Source organism: Pristis pectinata, chromosome 24 (genome assembly GCF_009764475.1).
Source record: "Pristis pectinata isolate sPriPec2 chromosome 24, sPriPec2.1.pri, whole genome shotgun sequence".
In the NCBI taxonomy this organism is placed as follows: Eukaryota; Metazoa; Chordata; class Chondrichthyes; order Rhinopristiformes; family Pristidae; genus Pristis; species Pristis pectinata.
In genome coordinates this window covers 32,008,808-32,027,374 of record NC_067428.1, presented here as the reverse complement: position 1 = coordinate 32,027,374, position 18,567 = coordinate 32,008,808, and the positions used below count along the sequence as shown (strand labels likewise).

General features: G+C 44.8%; 1 protein-coding gene across 5 annotated transcripts in view; it reads left to right on the top strand.

Moving 5' to 3' along the window:
* Window positions 1-18,567, top strand: part of nfic (nuclear factor I/C) — a 409,937-nt gene that overhangs the window by 270,258 nt on the left and 121,112 nt on the right. For all 5 annotated transcript variants that reach the window (XM_052038202.1, XM_052038205.1, XM_052038201.1 and 2 more), the window contains exon 6: window positions 621-745. In XM_052038202.1, coding sequence (XP_051894162.1) covers window positions 621-745 — 125 coding nt within the window. The remainder of the gene's footprint in view (window positions 1-620; window positions 746-18,567) is intronic.

Below are 18,567 nucleotides of genomic sequence, written 5' to 3'. Positions count from 1 at the left end.
CCGGCAATTCCTGCCCCATTCCAGAATTACAGCATCTGCAGTATTTTGCCTTGGGATAAAGGCTACCTTTAGCTCTTTTTATTAACACAGTACAATGCATCCCATGCCATCGCTCTCTGCAGGTCACAACATACATTGTTTTACAACATTAACAGTTATTGGACTAGCTAATGTATGACTTCTATACTCAGGGAGAGCTTATTAAGTCCATAAAGGAAGTACATTGTAAATGTAGACATTCTGAGGTCAATGTATATTTATTTGTACTTAGATACATACTGTGTTACTTTGATTACTTTCAACAGCTGGAGACAAGCCTTTGAAACTAATAGACAGTGTTTATCTCCCTTTTTATATTTGCTCTTATAGCAAACCACAAAGCCTGAGGTTCACCTGAAGCCTCTCAAAACGTTTATATATTCATGGAGAGAGATCCCATTAACTTAGTGGCAATTGTTCCAGTGGAACAAAACATTGAGATGTAACACACTTGGGAACTAATTTCCATTACCTATTGTTCTCAGCATGCAATGAAACAAAAGAGAACAGAGAGCAGAAAATACTGCATGTGAACTGTCTGTGCTCAGCAGTAAACAAAATCTTTTCTGAATCCTTTGCAGGAGTAAGAGACACAAATCTGGCTCAATGGAAGACGACATTGACACTAGCCCAGGTGGGGAGTTTTACCCTTCACCCAGTTCTCCTGCAGGCAGCAGTAGGAACTGGCAAGAGGAAATGGAAGGAGGTGAGTACAGGATCTGACCTGTCAGGTTCCTTCCCTGTCGTAACAACATTCTCTCCTTTGAGACCATTCAGAATGTCCTACTGTCAGTGTGAACTGTCATTGTTTGTGTTACTGAAACCCAATGCGGAACAAAGGCAAATCCTTTCCTCAGGAATTGTGTCTGCTTTTATTGGAATCCAGTCTTGCTCCTACATAAAATGTGGCATCAGTTATAAAATTATGAGGGTTCATTTTTAATGATCATTTGATCTATTTTTTCACACCTTGCAAATAAATTTCTCAGTCTGCTTTAAATCCCTTCCTGACATGCATTATCCCTTGTAAACACTGCTCTTAATCTCAGCTCAAGGAGGCATGAGACAGCTCACCTGACAAGAAACATATTAGAGGAATATTTCACCGGGCATTCCCAATCTCCTGCTGTAACTTTGGCCAAAGAACCCATGAAAGCCTCTGCAAAAGCAGGCAATTGGGAGAATTCCTGTGGAAATGACTGGTGTTTGTCTCTATGAAGCACCTCCATGATTGACCTATTTAGATCAGAACTCAGGAGGAATGATGCTATGAGGCAGAAGGAACAGGAGGAGGGAAATAGGGGAACCACATGAGTGAAGAACAGAGAAATAGTATTCACTGACAACACTCAACTCAGCCATTGAGGTGGAGATGGAGCAGTTAAAGCAAACAGTCTGTTGTGCAGCAAACAGAGTCAATTTATTCAGAAAACAGCAATTTTAAATTCATTTTCATGGATCGGGGCATCACCGGCAAGGCCAGAATTTATTGCCCATCCCTAATGGCCCTTGAGAGGTGACGGTGATGATTTTCTTTGAACCGCTGTGGTCCTTCTTGTGAAAGTGCTCCGATGGTGCTATTGAGAAGGGAGTTCCAGGATTTGAGGAAAGAGAAACTACAGTAACTTCGCTCAATAGAAGCTGGATAATTTCTTGCAGAAGATGCAGCAAGTGGAGGATAAATTATGTGCATTGAATCAATCATAATCCTTGACAGTCACCGAGCTTAATTGACTGGGATGTTATCCAGTCACCTCCATTCTGCTTGATTATAACATTGTCACTATATCCAATCATAAAGACAAGGTTGTTTAGTTATTCGAAGTCTCCGCATCATGCAGGTTCTGAATTAGTGCTCAATCTTTTTACCTGCAGGTTACATTAGGATCAGGTTTATTATCACTGACTTTCATGACATGAAATTTGTTGTTTTGCGGCAGCAGTACAGCACAAAGCCATAAAAATTATTATAAATTACAAAGTAAATAAATGGTGCAAAAAAAAGGAATTAACGAGGTAGTGTTCATGGGTTCAGGGACCGTTCAGAAATCTGATGGCAGAGGGGAAGAAGCTGTTGCTAAGTCGTTGAGTGTGGGACTTCAGGCTCCTGTACCTCCTCCCCGATGGCAGTAACAAGAAGAGGGCATGTCCTGGGTGGTGAGGATCCTTAGTGACGAATGCCACCTTCTTGAGACACCACCTCTTGGAGATGTCCGTGATGGCTGAGTCTACAACCCTCTGCAGCCTCTTGCGATCCTGCACATTGGAGCCTCTGTACCAGGCTGTGATGCAACCAGTCAGAATGCTCTCCACTGTACATCTGTAGAAATTTGCAAGAGTCTTTGGTGACGGACCAAATCAGAAATACATATTTCTGCACCTATTGACAAACTTTGAGGTCAATAAACATCCTGAGGTCCTGTGCAAAGATGCAAAGGATTGAAAATGGATGTCAAAGGGTGGCCACAGCTTTGGTCACAGGTGGGATTTATGGAGTGTCTATGAGAGAGAACGTTCCATAAGTCTCACCTCTGACTAAAGAGAGGTGAAAAGGCACAAAGGTTAGTGACGGAATTCCGTTGTTGAGGGAGAGTATCAAATGGTGGGCCTAGTGAAACTTTGTAGGAGGCAGGAGAAGATAGTATTGAAGAGTGTATAAGGCTGGAGCTTGGGACATTTTGAACATAATTTGAACCAGTGAGGCCAAGGTTTGCTCAGTGGGTTTTGTAGAGGACGGAAAAAGTGGCAGCATGTTAGAAGAGTTGAAATCTGTGTCAGGTGAAAAATGTTTTGGGGACTCTTGGAATAACTGAAAGGAAATAGAGCTGAAAGAGAGGAGTCTGAAGTGTATGTGTTCTGTGATGAGAGTAAAGGTGAGGTCTGGATCTCTAGTTTAGGCACTGTGTCCATCTACAGACTGCTCAGCCTCGCTCAGTTTCTGGAAAGTCCCTTCACCAGTTATACCCTTGGTCCCTCATTAACATACTGAAGAACTCTTCCAAATGGCTCCTTCCTTAAAGAAGAGCCCAATATTTTAGCACCATGCTGGCTCTTTGGTGCCTGTCAGCATGCTAAATCTTTATTATGTAACTCACTTTTAAACCATATCATGCACAAGAACTGCTTTCTGTGTTGCCTGCAGCATTTTAGTTGTGGTAGGCCTGACACATCCCAGAGCTAAAGCTGGAGAGAGTTGAGCAGATTGTTGAGTTGTGTTCCGAGTACTGAAATGGGTGGCTAAGTCTAAATGCAAAACTGGGTTGGTTGGAGTCATGTCAGAAGTTAACATCCATAATATCTGGATCAGGAACACAATCCACCTCCCCATTCCAGTTCTGGTGGAAGCAGCACAAGAGAACAAGGAACTAATCCATGCATAGTGAAAGGATGGATTGTTTAACTTCCATTGGTAGGTTTACTTTTAACCAGAGGTGCCTGGGTTTCTCTGTCCTTGGGAAACTCAGCAGTTGAAGGCGAGGAGGTCTGAACTTGTGTGTCTTTCTGGATCTGGAGAGCCAGTCACACATCATCCAGGGCCAACCTACCTACCAGTAAACCTCCACCCCACTTCACCATTGCTGCAGCTCTCATCTTGCCCACTACTCTCTACCCCTACTATAGTTGGAACACCCATTACTGATATAGTTACTCCCTCCACCTCCCTCCATCCCCCTTCCCTGCTCCGCCAACAGGCCCACTGTGGTGGCCTTGTGCAATAGGATGAAAATCAAACAAAAAAAACTGCAGATGCTGGAAATCCAGAATAAAACAGAATATTCAGGAATAGTCAGTAGGTCAGGCTGTATCTGTGGGAAGGCAAACAGAGTTAATGTTTCAGGTTGAAGACAAAGGATCTCTGATCTGAGACATTGACTCTGTTTCTCTTCCCACAGATGTGGCCTGACCTGTCAAGTATTTCCAACATTTTCTGTTTTTATTGTGCTGTAGAATTCCTGTCCTGTTGCCCTTCGACTTGTCAATGGGGGTGAAGAGAATCCCCCACCCTCTGTGGAACGTTCAGGGAGCAACTGACACCAGGTTTCCCAACCTTCCAACCCCTCCTCTGCCCTCCCAACCCCTCCTGAACCTTTCCTACTGTCCCCATACAGAACTTGCCCACAGGCTTAAATGCAGCCCCTGTTGTTTGTAACAGGGGTGGTCCATGAACATATTGTATTTCCTTAGGCACATGTCTCCCTGTCACTGATTTACTCCAGCTGCACTGCAGGTTCTGATGAAGGAAGCTGCGGTTGTTGACTGTAAGGCTCTCTGCCCTCGGTCACTTGTTTGGATCCCTGCATAATTTTCTCTGAAAGGTCAATCAGCAAAGAACAAATCATGCTGGTGTAAAAGGACAAAGGGTCAGATAAATATAGAACCTGCTTGCCAAGAAATGCTAGGCTGGATTCTACTTCCCAAAAACAGCAGAAAAATTACACTGTTTGAAGATATTTGTACGAGATTAATTAAATGCATTAAATTTCAAAAAAGATGCTGTATGCTTGATGTACAGAGGGCTCTTGGGGTTCAAGTCCATAGCTCCCTGAAGGTGGCCAGGCAAGTAGATAGGGTGGTAAAGAAGGCGTATGGTATACTTGCCTTTATTGGTCGGGGCATTGAGTATAAGAGTCAGGAAGTCATGTTGCAGCAGTATAAAACTTCGGTTAGGCCACACTTAGAGTATTGTGTGCAATTCTGGTTGCCCTACTACAGCCAAGGATGTGGAGTCTTTGGAGAGGGTGCAGAAGAGGTTTAGCAGGACGCTGCCTGGATTAGAGGTTATGAGCTACAAGGAGAGGTTGGACAAACTTGGGTTGTTTTCTCTGGAACGCCAGAGACTGAGGGGAGACCTGAGAGAAGTTTATAAAATGATGAGAGGCAAAGGTAGGATAGACAGTATCTTTTTCCCAGGGTAGAAATGTCAAGTACGAGAGGACATGCAGTAAATATGAGAGAGAGAGAGTTTAAAGGAGATGTGCGGGGCAGGTTTTTCACACAGAGTGGTTGGTGCCTGGAATGGGCTGCTGGGGGAGGGGTGGAAGACACTACACAGAATAACCAGATACGATAGTGGCGTTTAAGAGGCTGTTAGACAGACACCTGAATATGCCGGGAATGGAGGGATATGGATCATGTGCAGGCAGAAGAGATTTAGTTTAATTTGACATCATGTTCGGCACAGACATGATGGGCCGAAGGGCCTGTTCCTGTGCTGTACTGTTCTATGTATATTCTTGAAGGCGGAAGTCAGGTCGGGAAGGTAGTTGATGAAGCAGATAGATCCTGGGCTTCACAGAGAGAGAGACACACAGGGAGAGACTTATATCTTTGCTGCAAGCACTAATAGGGAGCAGAGTTATACTCACCTCCCCGTCTGTACCCAGTGAGGTCACTGATGTTTGAAGGCTCGATAACCAAAGGACCCTAGTTTCAGGTGATTGGCAAAAGGAGCTGAGGTGACCTGAGAAGAAACCTTTATTATACACTGCTAGAAAGAATGGTAGATTCATCATTAACCTTCAAGGGCATGCAGGGAGATGGAGAAAAATTGGGAGTGCAGCTCGCTGGATCGGGGGCTGAATGGTCTCCTGGTGATCTTCTCAAAGTTGGATTTTCTCATCCAGGGAAGGTGGGAGGGACGTAAAAAGCCATTTTGCTGCATTTTTCTTGTTGGAGGGGCAGCTGTGCCCATTTTCAATGGGTATCCAGCAGTGGACTTGGACTTGCTGAGCTCTCAGCAGAACGTGAGTGCCACCTGTTGGCACCATACAGAAGGTAGGAAGCTCTGGCGGACAAGGATCAGGGATGGGAGCTTGCTGATTCCAGTGAACATTGGCCTTGAATACCATCTGATTTCCCTCACCCCTTCTGATGACAGCTCCTTCAAGGGATCAGGGGAGAGTCTGCATTCTGGAACCAAGAAAGGATCCAGCCTGTGTAAATGGTCCAATTTAAGAATGCCAGATAGTTGCTGCTTTGGAGATGCTTCCTCTGGCTGCAGCTGTTTTCTGAGACTTAGTCCTAATTTTTCCTTGGGAAGTTAATGGATTATGAATTAAAAATAATGTTTACATGAAAAAAATATAGAATGCAAGGCACAATAACATTGTGCTCAAATGTGTAGTTGAGGGTCACAGTGGTGCAGCGGGTAGTGCTGCTGCCTCACTGCTCCTGTGAGCCAGCACCAAATCTGACCTCAGGTAAATTGGTTTATTATTGTCAAATGTACCGAGCTACAGTGAAAAACTTTGTTTTGCATGCCATCCACACCGATCGTTTCATTACAACTGTGCATTGAGGTAGTACAAGGGAAAATAATAACAGAATGCAGAATAAAGTGTCACAGTTACAGAGAAAGTGCAGTGCAGGCAGACAGTGAGGTGCAAGGTCATAACGAGGTAGCTTGTGAGGTCAAGAGTCCATCTTACCGTACTAGGGGACCATTTAATAGTCTCATAACAGTGGGATAGAAGCTGTCCATGAGCCTGGTGGTACGTGCTTTCAGGCTTTTGTATCTTCTGCCCGATGGGAGGGGGGAGAAGAGAGAATGTACGGGGTGGGTGGGGTCTTTGATTACGTTGGCTGCTTTACTGAGGCAGCGAGAAGTGTAGACAGAACCCATGGAGGGGAGGCTGGTTTCCATAATGTGCTGAGCTGTGTCCACAATTCTCTGCAATTTCTTGTGGTCATGGGCAGAGCAGTTGCCATACCAAGCTGTGATGCATCTGGATAGGATGCTTGTACCTAATTCCAGTTCACTTTCGTATCATATCTACCAGATTACAATGTTGAGAAAACAACAATCTCTCTTCTGTAATTCTTGGCAAATACCTTGAATCTGTATCCTTTAATTAATGATCTTCCTTTCAGCAGTAGCAAATTTTTATCCTAATTCTTAACACCTTTATTAAAGTTCCCCTAAACCTTTTCTATAAGATCCTGAGGGATCTTGACAGGGTGGGTGTGGAGAGGATACTTCCTCTAGTAGATAATCTACAACGAGGGCTTACACTCTAAAAAGGGATCACCTATTTAAGAAAGAGAGGAGGTGACCTAATTGAATGGCAAGTAGTCTCGAGCGCCTACGGCCTACTCCTGCTCCTAATTCATGTGTCCATTTGCTTTAAGGAAAAAAAGTCCAGGACCTCTAGGTGTTCTGTAGTTTTGGAGACATGCAGGTTTTCAATTAAATCTCCACCTGCCAGTTGATTGGTTGATTGAGGAAAAAGGGATTTGAAGATTAAGACCTCAGACCCGGCACAAAACTCATGATCTACTGAGCAGCAGTGATTCCTGCCCACATATGTGCCTCTGAGATCTGGACTACAGGTCAAAGCAAGCATCTCAAGGCACTGGGAAAATACCACCAACGCTGTCTACGCAAAATCCTCCAAATTCACTGGAAGGTGAAGCCAACAAACATCAGTGACCTCTCCCAGATCAACAGCCCCAGTACTCAGCCCCTAATTACACTCAGTCAGTTACACTGGACAGGACACATTATTGACATGCCCAACGCCAGACTCCTGAAACAGATGCTCTATTCTGAGCTGCTGTGGGAAGAGATTACCAGGCAGACAGAGAAAAAGATTCAAGGATGTGAAGAGATGCAACCTCCCCACTGACTCCTGGGAATCTCTGGTCCCTGACCGCTCAAAGTGGAGAAGAAGCATTTGGGATGGTATAGAAGACCTCGAGGTCATGCATGGGGAGCTCAGAGAGGCCGTAAGTACTGGAAGGAGCAAACTAGTTCACAAGCCATTACCCGGCCTCCCTGTTAGACATCTCGGGTCCCATCTGTGAAGAGTCTGTGGTTCCCACATTGCCTTCATCAGTCACCCCAGAACCCACAGAACAGGAGAGAAAGTCGTCCTTGATCCCGGCGGGCTGCCTAACACTCTACTAGTGGTCGCACTGCTTTACAAAGGGCAGGGGAGGGAGAAGTGAGAAGGGAGGCGTTGCTAAGGAGCCAGTCACAGTGGCATCTCCACTTTCTGGGTCTGCAGGCGATGGCATTCTGCTTCACAAAGCAGCCATTCGGACCGACAGCTCGAAGCTCGCTCCCCAGCTGTCACTCTTTTTCCACTTCCAGTGAAATGTCTTTGAACGTAACCAGCTAACCACTTGTTAATGAAAGGCTAATTGGGTCTGTCTAGACAGGAAAACAAAACCCCACAGTAATCCCAGCCACCTGCTGGCCAATCACTTTAGGGCTAAAGTTACAGCCTTCGGCCATCCTTGGGGTCAGAAGGATTTACTAGACTATATAAAATCTCAGCACTTGTTGCACTTCCACACTGGTTCCTGCTCCTTCTGTGAATCTGTATTAACAGAAAATGTCATTTGTCAACGGAGACGTGATTTTACTCACTGCTTCGGAAATTCCATTTAATGTAAAGAAGGGTAGTGAGCAGCCTGTTAACTGTCAGAGGCAGGAAACTGTAAATCACAAGCTAAACAATGCATGTATCAATTCACACCAACCCGGCACTCCTAATTCCCAATTCCATGCTTCTCAAATAAATCTTTTTAGCTATTACAATTTCACTGGCAATTAGATCTCTACAGACATGAATTCTGAGTAAATGAACAGGTAAGAGCAGCTTCATTTAAGTGCCTTGCTCATCCATTTAGAAAAGGTGAAATAACAAGAGTTAAGATTACTCTGGAGGCATTTTCATTCTGATCTCCCACGACCAACCACACTGCCTGTGTAAACAAGCCCACCTCCTCTTGGTCCCCCTGTCTGTCAAAAATCCCACCGGATGAAGACCTCTGATTCTACTGTCAGAATGAAACAGCGTTGATGCTGCACATTTTATTTTGTCAGGTCCAAATGGGAATCCAGAAAACTGGTGAGACCACTGTAACCACGGAGATCCTTGCACCAGCTTTACTCTCCCAAAGCTACACATGTAAACATCAAAGCCTCTTACAGAGAAGGACTTGAATTTGTAGTATCTTTCACTAAGTTATGACATTCCAAATCTATTCATAATTTATTATGTACATAGCTCTCAGTTTTTTTTAAACTGTCTAACTGTCTACACTGCTCAATGCATAAAGGATGACGCCATAAGCAAAACTCTAACAGCGCTGAAGAGATAAATCTATCTTAATGATACTGTCCGAGGGAAACATATCAGGAGAGCTCCCTAACTCCTTTCAAAATAGTTTAAATGAAAGGAAGAGCCTTGATCTGAAAGACTGTACCTCTGACAATGTAGCAGACCCGAAGTATTACACACATGCAAGTAGTATTCTGTGCTCAAGTCCCTGGAGTGAGACGTGAATAGTCCTGACTTGTCATGTTTGCCTGGACATGGCATCAGGAACCCCAGTGATTTCAATGGGAATTAGAGGACAAGTAAGAGGAAAAGGGGACATTATTCCTTCAAAAATATTTTAATTATTTATGTGTTTTAAGTTTTTTTACAGAGGGTGGTAGATGCCTGGAACACGCTGCCAGGGGAAGTGGTGGGAGCAGATACGATAGCAAAGTTTAAGAGGCATTTAGACAGACACATGAACAGGCAGAGAATGGAGGGATACAGACCATGTGCAGGCAGATGGGGTTAGTCTATATTGGCGTCATCGTTGGCACAAACGTTGTGGGCCGAAGGGTCTGTTCCTGTGCTGTGCTGTTTGATGTTCTATGTTTATTGTAAAACTTCTTTTGTTTTTTTTTGATCATTTTGACTTAAGTAGGGTTTGAAAATTATTTCCAGCTTTGATAGGTGGTAACACTCCATCCCCAGGCTTGCTGGAAGTCAATGTTGGGGCAGGGACTGCTCACTGTGTCGCCTGAGTCTCTGTCATCAGTGAGACCCAGTCACAGGACCCTGGGCTGAGAAGGCTCAGTGAGATGAGACCTCTGCACCCAGACATGGGTAGTGCAGCTGTGGGAGACAGGACCGTGGCTATTCCAACTGAGGGAAATGAGCCAGCATGATCTGACTTTAGGGTAAAGAGGAAGAAGTTTAGAGGGGATCTGAGGGGGACCTTCTTCACCCAGAGAGTGGTGAGAACCCGGAATGCACTGCCTGAGTTGCTGGGTTGCTGATAACACTTAAGAAGTGTTTAGATCATCACTAGAATTGTGTAGGTATAGAAGGCTGTGGACCAAGTGCTAGCAGATGGGATTACTATGGATGGGTGCCCACTGGTTGGCATGGATGGGTTGGGCCGAATGGCCTGTTTCCATGCTGCACAATTCTATGATCCTTGACTCTTGGTCTGTGCATCACGCTACCAAAATTCAGACTGGGGCTCATTACAGAACAGGGGAACTGAGGGCAATATGGAACTGACCAGCATAGATCAGCCATGATCATATTGAATGGTGGAGCAGGCTTGAGGGGCCGAGTGGCCTACTCCTGCTCCCGTTGTCTTGTGGTCTTGTGTGTTCACACTGCAGACCCACCAGAATCCATTTCTGGTTAAAATCAGGACGATTGTGCCTCTTACTGCTGGCGAACAGGAGGTAGATCGGTATGTACCAGGGTCTTCAAAGACAAAAAGGAGAAAATGGCACTGCTTGTCTGTAGAGGAACTAAATTATATGACCCAACCCGGGGTCACTTCTTTCACTATACAGTAGGTGACAGATGTTCATATTAATGTTGTTCACTGATTCTTGTTGATCTGTGAGGTGATACTTTACAGAGAACTACAGGGGCATTAAGTCCAATGACCCACACTAATCCAGCTCATGTTTTGAACAAAATGACTTCTCTCTTTGAGTTACATGTGTCAACAAAAGAAAGGAAAATCTGACAGTACCCCCAAAAAGCCAGCTTCATTTTGACATCCATTCCTTTCAATGTTTCAGCATCCGAGGCTCTTGTCAATATTCTTTCATTGCTAATTTCCTGAATTATTGCAAGAACGTTAAACCCACGTTGCACCAAACGCAGGTTTGGAGTCTTGTTGATGGCACATGTGCAGAGGATAAAAGAACAACCAAATATGTCAGGTACCCAATGCCTGATGATTGTTCTCCTGGTCAGCCTGCCCTTTTGCTTAAACTTGTGTGTATTTGAAACTCTGCTGCTGTAGCCGATCCACGTTGAGTCAGGCTCATCCTTTACTTGCTGACCTGTACTTACTGACTCCTGTTCTACATGGTGAATGGTCTCATCCTTCTTGTTTACATCTTCTCACATCAGCCTGTCATGAGTGGCTGTGCCTTCAGGCACTTGGGCCTTAAGATTGAGAACTTCTTCCCAAATATACTTGCGGGCTGCCCCCAGCACGTTCTTAGTAACACAAAAAGACGCATTTCACTGTGTGTTTCGATGTACATGTGACTCATAAATAAATATCTTCTCTCCTCCTTCTTCCTTGATAAACCATTTTCAGACCCTCTCTGACTAAGTTTAAGGCTGCCTTTCTTACTACCTTTTCTGGCTTGTGAGGCAAGTCAGTATGTTTGAATATCACTGTCCTTTAATTATTCCTTACGCTATTGTTTCCATACAAACAATATGCTTTCATTCATAATCTATTAAATTCCCAAGGAAGTATTTAGATAGATTCTCTTTTTAAAGACGCTGTCGTCAGAAGTGCAGGTTGTCATCTGTGTTTTGCTTTCATTGGGCATCCAAGAGAGCACTACCTTTTACCTCAGTGCCTCCTGCACTGGTTTTCTGTTTCCATTCTTTCAAATCTACTGAATTTTCATCAGCATTTATCATGTCCATTTTTGTTTGGATAGAGTCAGTGCCCTTTTTCCCCAAGTCAATCCATACGACAATTATCGTGCAAACGGCCAGACAGCAGATCTTAACAGCGGCAATCCTAAAAATGGGCATTGCAAATTGCACCATACTTATAGTGACAGAGAAGGAGGCCATTCAGCCACTCAGGTTCATGCTAACTCCTAGGGCAGCAATTCCATCAGCCTCATTCCCCGTCTCCTTACTTACGTGTACCTCTCATTAATCTCTCCCACACATGTCCATCGATGCCCCTTTGATATTGTTGCCAGTGATCCTCACTAAGGGTAACTCACACTGGCCAATTAACCTAGTAGCTCATCTTTGGGATGTGGGAAGAAACTGGAGCAACCGAGAGGAACCCACATGATTATAGAGAGAACGTGCAAACTCCACACAGGCAGCACCCAATAATCAAAGACCTCACCTACCCTGGACATTCTCGCTTTTCTCCCCTCCCATCGGGCAGAAGATGCAAAAGCCTGAAAGCACGTACCACCAGGCTCATGGACAGCTTCTATCCCACTGTTATAAGACTATTAAATGGTCCCCTAGTACGGTAAGATGGACTCTTGACCTCACAAGCTACCTCGTTATGACCTTGCACCTCACTGTCTGCCTGCACTGCACTTTCTCTGTAACTGTGACACTTTATTCTGCATTCTGTTATTATTTTCCCTTGTACTACCTCAATGCACAGTTGTAATGAAACGATCGGTGTGGATGGCATGCAAAACAAAGTTTTTCACTGTAGCTCGGTACATTTGACAATAATAAACCAATTTACCTGAGGTCAGATTTGGTGCTGGCTCACAGGAGCAGTGAGGCAGCAGCACTACCCGCTGCACCACTGTGACCCTCAACTACACATTTGAGCACAATGTTATTGTGCCTTGCATTCTATATTTTTTTCATGTAAACATTATTTTTAATTCATAATCCATTAACTTCCCAAGGAAAAATTAGGACTAAGTCTCAGAAAACAGCTGCAGCCAGAGGAAGCATCTCCAAAGCAGCAACTATCTGGCATTCTTAAATTGGACCATTTACACAGGCTGGATCCTTTCTTGGTTCCAGAATGCAGACTCTCCCCTGATCCCTTGAAGGAGCTGTCATCAGAAGGGGTGAGGGAAATCAGATGGTATTCAAGGCCAATGTTCACTGGAATCAGCAAGCTCCCATCCCTGATCCTTGTCCTCCAGAGCCTGAAAGCACGTACCACCAGGCTCAAGGACAGCTTCTATCCCACTGTTATGAGACTATTGAACGGTCCCCAAGTATAATAAAATGGACTCTTGACCTCACAATCTACCTCGTTATGGCCTTGCGCCTTATTGTCTACCTGCACTGCACTTTCTCGATAACACTTTATTCTGCATTCTGTTATTGTTTTACCTTGTACAACCTCAATGCGCTGTTGTAACGAATTGATCTGTGTGGACAGTATGCAGGACAAGTTTTTAATGGTACTTCGGTACACGTGAAAATAATAAACCAATTTACCAAGAGAAAATTTCAAAATGGAATTGGATAAATACTTGAAGGGGGATGAGCAGGAGGGTGGGGCTAATTAAATAGCTCTCTCAGAGGTAGGACCGATACAGATGTTCTGATATTATTAGACATATTAGATGCTTTGGTGAAAGCCCAAACTATTACAATTGCTAGTAGAGAAGGAGAAGATGATTAACATCTCTTAACTTGTAGCTATAGATGGGCTGAACTTCAACCACCCACTGTAGTTTTGATGAGAATGGCCCATGCAACTGAGAACCATAAGTTTTGGCTGCTACCCCCCAACGCCCCCCCCCCCCCCCCCCAGCACCTGCATGGAAAATTGCTAAAGTATTTCAAAAGTAGAAAAAAATACATGCTCATCAGTCAGAAAAAGTTGTACATCTCTCTAATATTAAACTCAAACCAAATAATTCCTGCTTCTAGTTGTTACATCTTTGATTCAGTTCTTGTACAACACTAAGGACCCTATGGTGTGATAGAGATATGAAAGACAGGCCTGGAACCTCTTGGCATAACTGTTAGATAACTGTGCTGTATAGTTGAAGGTTCGCTGAATCCAGAGTGGAGTGACAATCCTGGCTGTCTTAATGTCTGTCAGGAAATGTGACTCCTGACTTGGATGGGATTTTTGTTTTTCCAGGTAGGACTCCCCCCAAATGATACCAGCAGTGGTGTAACTTGCAAAATTTGTTTACAGTGAGATTTTCCACCTCAGTGTTCTGTTTCACATGGCAAAGTGGAGCAGCTAATAGAGCCACTGCCTTTCAGTGCCAGAGACCCCGGTTCAATCCTGACCTCTGGTACTGTCTATGTGGAGTCTGCATGTTCCCCCAAATGCTTAGGTTTCCTCGCACATCCCAAAGACATGCGGGTCAGTAGGCTATTTGGCCACAGAGGCCTCCCTGACAACCTCCGCCTGAGCACTTAGCTGTGGTCCTGGAGAGTTTCTTTAGCTCCATGCAGAAAAATGATGGCTCCTAGCGGCAATGCTAACCTGTCCAAGATCCTTGGGTCTCAGAGCAGCACTCTCCCACTCCCTGCCCCATCATTGCCTTATCCATCCATTCATTCAGTAGCAACACTTCCCAGTAGCTGGAAGAGTGTCACTTGCGCTACAGTTTGTCCCTTTTACGAGCTGGCTGCAAAGATCCTACTTGAAAGGTCAAAGAGCAGTAAGAACTTGCAACACTTCAATGAGAAACTCCGTCTCGATAGTCCCCATGGGGCTGTATGTAGGTAAACCCAACAAGACTGTCCTGTAGCTCGTACAGCTGAAGTGCTTGCTGTCTCTCCAATTTCCAAAAGCAGTTGACATTCTCCTGACGGTCTCCCATTTGCTTTCCTCTTGTTGGGGAACAAAGCATTTATTTGTATCTATTTGAAAAAATTTAAATATTAAAAAACACAATTAAAAAGACATATATACACCAAAAATAAGTACATGATTCTGTATAGATTTTAAATATATTTTGTAGATTCACAGAGTCATACAGCTCAGAAACAGACTCTTTGGCCCACCATGTCTATGCCAACCTTTTTGAATTGCTGATCGATGGTCAAGGGTGTTACTTTAGGGTATCTCCTCCAACTGATGAAGGGAATTAGATGAAGTCTTCTGTCCCTGAGTATGGAATCAGAGTGACCTTCCAAATGCAGCAAACTCAGTCGTGGCAGAGATCAGCAAGTTCCGGTTCTGGTGCAGGGTCCCAACCCAAAATGTCCACTCTGCCTCCACAGAGGCTGCCTGACCCGCTGAGTTCTTCCAGCAAATTGTTTTTTGCTCCAGGTTCCAGCATCTGCAGTCTCTCTTGTGACACACAAAACCGAGATGGGTTTGTTGCTTGCAAACGTTGTGCCATTGTTTGTGGCCTTTTTATTGCAGATTTGCAATTGCACAAATCAAACATGACTTTGGTGAATAGTAATTTACAATAAGGTACCCTGCAGGGTTTGATATCTCATGACCTCTACAGGCTGGGTAGACCTGACAGTACATGATGGATATCTCTCACAAACCACCACAAATTATCATCATTATTAATGGCTGCTGAGCAGCTGTTCTGCTTTAAAACATTTTTCTTGTCTTCACTTTTATCGTATTACATGGGAATTCTATTTATTCAACCTGTTACGTTCAGCTAATTTTTCTTTGTCATTGCTTTTATTTTAATATCAAAATCATGGTTGTGTTTCCCCAACCCATCAGGGCTGCCTTTGAAGCCATTTTCTCAAATAAAAGACAAACTTTGGTGTGGTTAGAAAAGCTGTGTCGCACAAAGTAGCTCTAAGTACTACATTGGCTACTTACATCGACTTTACGTCATAGAGTCAGTCTACGATACTGTGACATAAAGTAGCCAAAGGCTTTCCCTTCCATTCCCAGAATGTTACACTTGTGTATACATTTGACAGCACAGAACTGCTTATAATTTCTATCACAGTCATTGTAATAGATCTGATTATAAATGTCACACCAATAGTTTGCTCTTCTGTCTGTTCCTCTTGCTGGAGCTTAGTTCAAGACACTATGACATGACCGCTTGCTTCCATGGCCATCTTGCAGATTGCCCTAATAGTTTATTCCAAAAAAAAAACTTTTCAAGATTTTTTTAATAGATCTTCCCATATTTATCATTTAAATTCTACATTCTTGAAGGAGGAAACCTCCCGATTGGACTTGTAACCTCTTGTAAACTGAGGTTTTTAGTATAGAACTGAAAGATATTTAAATATCATAAAAGCCCAAGATTCTGGCTGAGAACTGTTCATGACCACCTCCTCTAAAGCAGCAGAGTGACCTGGAGGCCATAAAGGTTGCTTGGTAGCTCAAGTGAAACAGTGTACGTATGTAGTAAGATGATGTGGGTAGGACAGGGCCAAATCACTGCTCCGGGAAACTCCTTTGTTCCTCCAGAGTTGTGCACATTAGTCTTTCCAAGGTTAACAAAAATAGTTTACTGGGTTGTAGAGGATATAATAAAAGACTGAATGAAGAGTCCAGATGAAGGGTCTCGATGCAAAATGTCGACGGTCCATTTCCCTCCACGGATGCTGACTGACCTGCTGAATTCCTCCAGCATCTTATTTTTTGCTCCGGATTTCAGCATCTACAGTCTCTTGTATCTCCTGGAAGATACAACATAGAACAGTACAGCACAGCATCAGGCCCTTCCGCCCACGATGTTGTGCTGAACTAATTAGATAGTTTATATCACTTGATTGCCTTGAAAAATCACTGGGATTTATTTCTTTAATGACAATGAAGGAGGCCATTCAGCCCACTAAGACTGTGCCCACTCTCAGTCCCATCCTCCGCCTTTATTCCCCTGTACCCGATCCTTTCACACGTGCCCATCAGCTCCCACCTGCCTCTCCTGCCACTCACTTACGTGAGGGGTAAGTTACCGTAGCCAATTAACCAACCTTAGATGTAGATTTAAGTGGCACCTTTCTTCTGGAGGGTGTTGAATAACATTATTTACTGAGCATGCAAAGAGAGGTGGGACTGTAGGTTGTAAGGATGTTAGACAAGTGTTTGCAAAGGAATTGTAGGTACTTCAGGTGAGGGGCAGATGGAGTAAACTGAGGCAGGAGATGATGTTGACCACTCTGGTTAAAAGAACAGAAAAGCAGAGTGTTATTTAAGTGATGTCTGATCTGGATGTCCTTGCACAAGTTTAGTAAAAAGGTTACCAGGCAGGATCTGTGGTGAGAGCCACATAGTCAATGTTTCAGGTCAATGACTGGGCAAAGTGTGTATTAAGTTGCAGAGAGGGGCAGGGGGCAGGGAGTAGGTGCAGAGAGGGGCAGGGGCAGGGAGTAGGTGCAGAGAGGGGGGAGAGGGCAGGGAGTAGGTGCAGAGAGGGGGGAGAGGGCAGGGAGAAGGTGTAGAGGGGGAGGGGGCAGGGAGAAGGTGCAGAGAGGGGGGAGAGGGCAGGGAGTAGGTGCAGAGAGGGGGGAGAGGGCAGGGAGAAGGTGTAGAGGGGGAGGGGGCAGGGAGAAGGTGCAGAGAGGGGGGAGAGGGCGGGAGAAGGTGTAGAGGGGGAGGGGGCAGGGAGAAGGTGCAGAGAGGGGGGAGAGGGCAGGGAGAAGGTGTAGAGGGGGAGAGGGCAGGGAGAAGGTGCAGAGAGGGGGGAGAGGGCAGGGAGAAGGTGTAGAGGGGGAGGGGGCAGGGAGAAGGTGCAGAGAGGGGGGAGAGGGCAGGGAGAAGGTGTAGAGGGGGAGGGGGCAGGGAGAAGGTGCAGAGAGGGGGGAGAGGGCAGGGAGAAGGTGTAGAGGGGGAGAGGGCAGGGAGAAGGTGCAGGGCGTGGTGAGGCACCTCACACATTCACTCTCTTGCTGTTCAGTAATGACCAACTCAGGTTGAAGGCAGTTGAAGGAAGAAAGTTACAAGAGTATGATTCTTTTCAGAGATGGTGGGGGGAGTAATTGATAATTGGTTTATTATTGTCACATGTGCTGAGGTGCAGTGAAAAACTTTGTTTTGCATGCCATCCATACAGATCATTTCAAAACATAAGTACGTCGAGGTAGTACAAGGGAAAAGCAATAACGGAATGCAGAATATAGTGTTACTGAAAGTGCAGTGTAGGTGGGCAATAAGGTAATAATAATGATATTTATTAGTCACATGTACATCGAAACACGCAGTGAAATGCGTCTTTTTGTGTTCACAATCAACACAGTCTGAGAATGCGCTGGGGACAGCCCACAAGTGTCGCCAGGCTTCAGCACCAACATAGCATGCCCACGACTTCCTAACCCGTACGTCTCTTGGAATGTGGGAGGAAACTGGAGAACCTGGAGGAAACCCATGCAGTCTGGTTTTTGTGGAGACCCAATGCTTTCACCAGGCTGTACACCAGAAGAGATACTGGGATGTGGATAACTGCGATGCAGGGAAGAGGACGAGAACACCATCATCTCTCATAGTTCCAGCCTCGGAACTCCAATCAGGACCACTTTAACTACTGCAGATTTTGAAACCCAGACCCTTGAGCTGACCTATTGTTTGTGAGATTGTTTCGTTCTGTCACAGACTGTTTTTTGCATGTTTCCGCCGTTGCACTTTCTCCAGGTTGGCACTTCATTCTTAAATAAGCTTGGTGCTGTTCCAAGCATTTTCTTCTGCCCTCCACTGACTTGACAGTAATGTCAGAGTGAGGAGTATGCTGGGGCATGGTGGTGGACATTTCTGTTGCTGCTGATGGTCCCCAGTGCTTCATGGACGCCCAGTTTTGAGCTGCCAGATCTGCTCTGAGTCTGGACTATTTAGCTTGTTTGTAGTGTCATA